General features: G+C 57.7%; 1 protein-coding gene across 1 annotated transcript; it reads right to left on the minus strand.

The window, feature by feature from the left end:
• Positions 1-49: 49 nt before the first annotated feature.
• On the minus strand, positions 50-642 carry LOC108357129 (dipeptidyl peptidase 1-like; the record flags this gene model as incomplete). Its single annotated transcript, XM_017608224.1, has 3 exons — positions 611-642; positions 416-534; positions 50-351 (listed from the first exon to the last, which is right to left on the minus strand). Coding segments are annotated over exons 1-3 (453 nt in total), but the record flags the coding sequence as incomplete, so codon positions are not given.
• Between the last annotated feature and the right edge of the window lie 663 nt (positions 643-1,305).

The raw sequence follows: 1,305 nt of genomic DNA on the forward strand, positions 1-1,305 counted from the left end.
GCTCCAGGCGCATCAGCTCCTCATTGCAGCCGCCGTAGTAGCCGCCCACATAGTTGTACTTGGCCGCATAGGTTCGCTTTCGGCACTGGGTCGAGGCGTGCGAGGACGGGCTCTTGCACTGTTGCGCTGTAGCCGTGTAGGGGTAGCAGGCGTCGTCGATGACGCCGTAGTCCTGGGCGTACTTCCCTCCGATCAGGTAGGGAAAGCCGCCGTCGCAGCCCTGAGAGTACCGACTGCAATCGACCACCTCCTGCGTGCTGAAGACGGTGCGCTCGCTGTTGTTGGTGGCAATTCGAAGGCGAGCCTCCAGGAGGGCCATCGACGAGAAGATGTAACAGCTGCCGCAGGAGCCTAGAAAAGAAAAGGAAGTTCAATGTCATCCAAATCCTTATGATTTTGTAACAGATTAACCTACCTTGATCCCTCACCGGACTGACGTAGTTCACTCCGTCGACATTGCGCCAGTCAAACTCCTCGGGCAGGGCGGCGGCTCGTCGCTTCGTCTCCTCGTCCACTTCCTTTGGTTTAGGGCGGCTGAGTGGGTGGAAATAGGGTGTTTAGAAATGTAAATGAAAAACGCAAAATCATCATCTTTAGCCTGCAAACTTACCTCGCCAGACGCGACTTCTTTCCGCCGGCCATCCTCACCAGCTCCTCAGTGCTCTTCTCCCTCAGGTCCTCGTACACCTTAGCCGTCCACCCACTTTGCTGGGCGTTAATTCGCCGAACGGCGTGCTCGCTCAGGTGGTTTCGGTGCAGGTCGACCTTCTCGAGGAGAAAAGGCCGAACTCGGTGCTCCTTGCCAACGCCCACCAGTCGTCCTGCCGAAGAGTGAGCGCTGCTAAACAGCTCATTGGACTTAACCATTTGCTCCTCTTCCTGGTCCCAGCTGACCACCTTCCGGCCGCGGAAGCAGGCCCAGTTGTTGCCGAGGACGTCGTGCGACCATCCCGGCTGAGTGGCATTGCAGTAACTGGTCACCGTGCTGCCCTTTTGCTTGTAGAGGGAGAAGGCAAAGTACTTGCGGTAGTTGATGATCACCTCGAAGCCCTGGTTGTAGATCAGCGTCCAGGTGCCGAGGTTGCCCTCGCGGTCGGTGGCCAGGTTGGGAAAGTCCAACNATGTGCTGCTCGTCGCAGTTTTCAGTGCGCGTCTCCAGGCGCTCCGACTCGATGAAGATCCACTTGCCGGCGATCTCGGGCCAGGTGCAGTTGGCGGGAGTGTCGGCCTTGGTCAGGGTGGCCAAGATGGTGACTACCAGGAGGAAAAAGAGGAAGCGCATTTTCGCTCTCCTTTGTTGAGGTT

The sequence above is a fragment of the Rhagoletis zephyria genome, unplaced genomic scaffold (genome assembly GCF_001687245.7).
Source record: "Rhagoletis zephyria isolate East Lansing unplaced genomic scaffold, Rhagoletis_zephyria_1.1 Rzeph_scaffold_70976, whole genome shotgun sequence".
In the NCBI taxonomy this organism is placed as follows: domain Eukaryota; kingdom Metazoa; phylum Arthropoda; class Insecta; order Diptera; family Tephritidae; genus Rhagoletis; species Rhagoletis zephyria.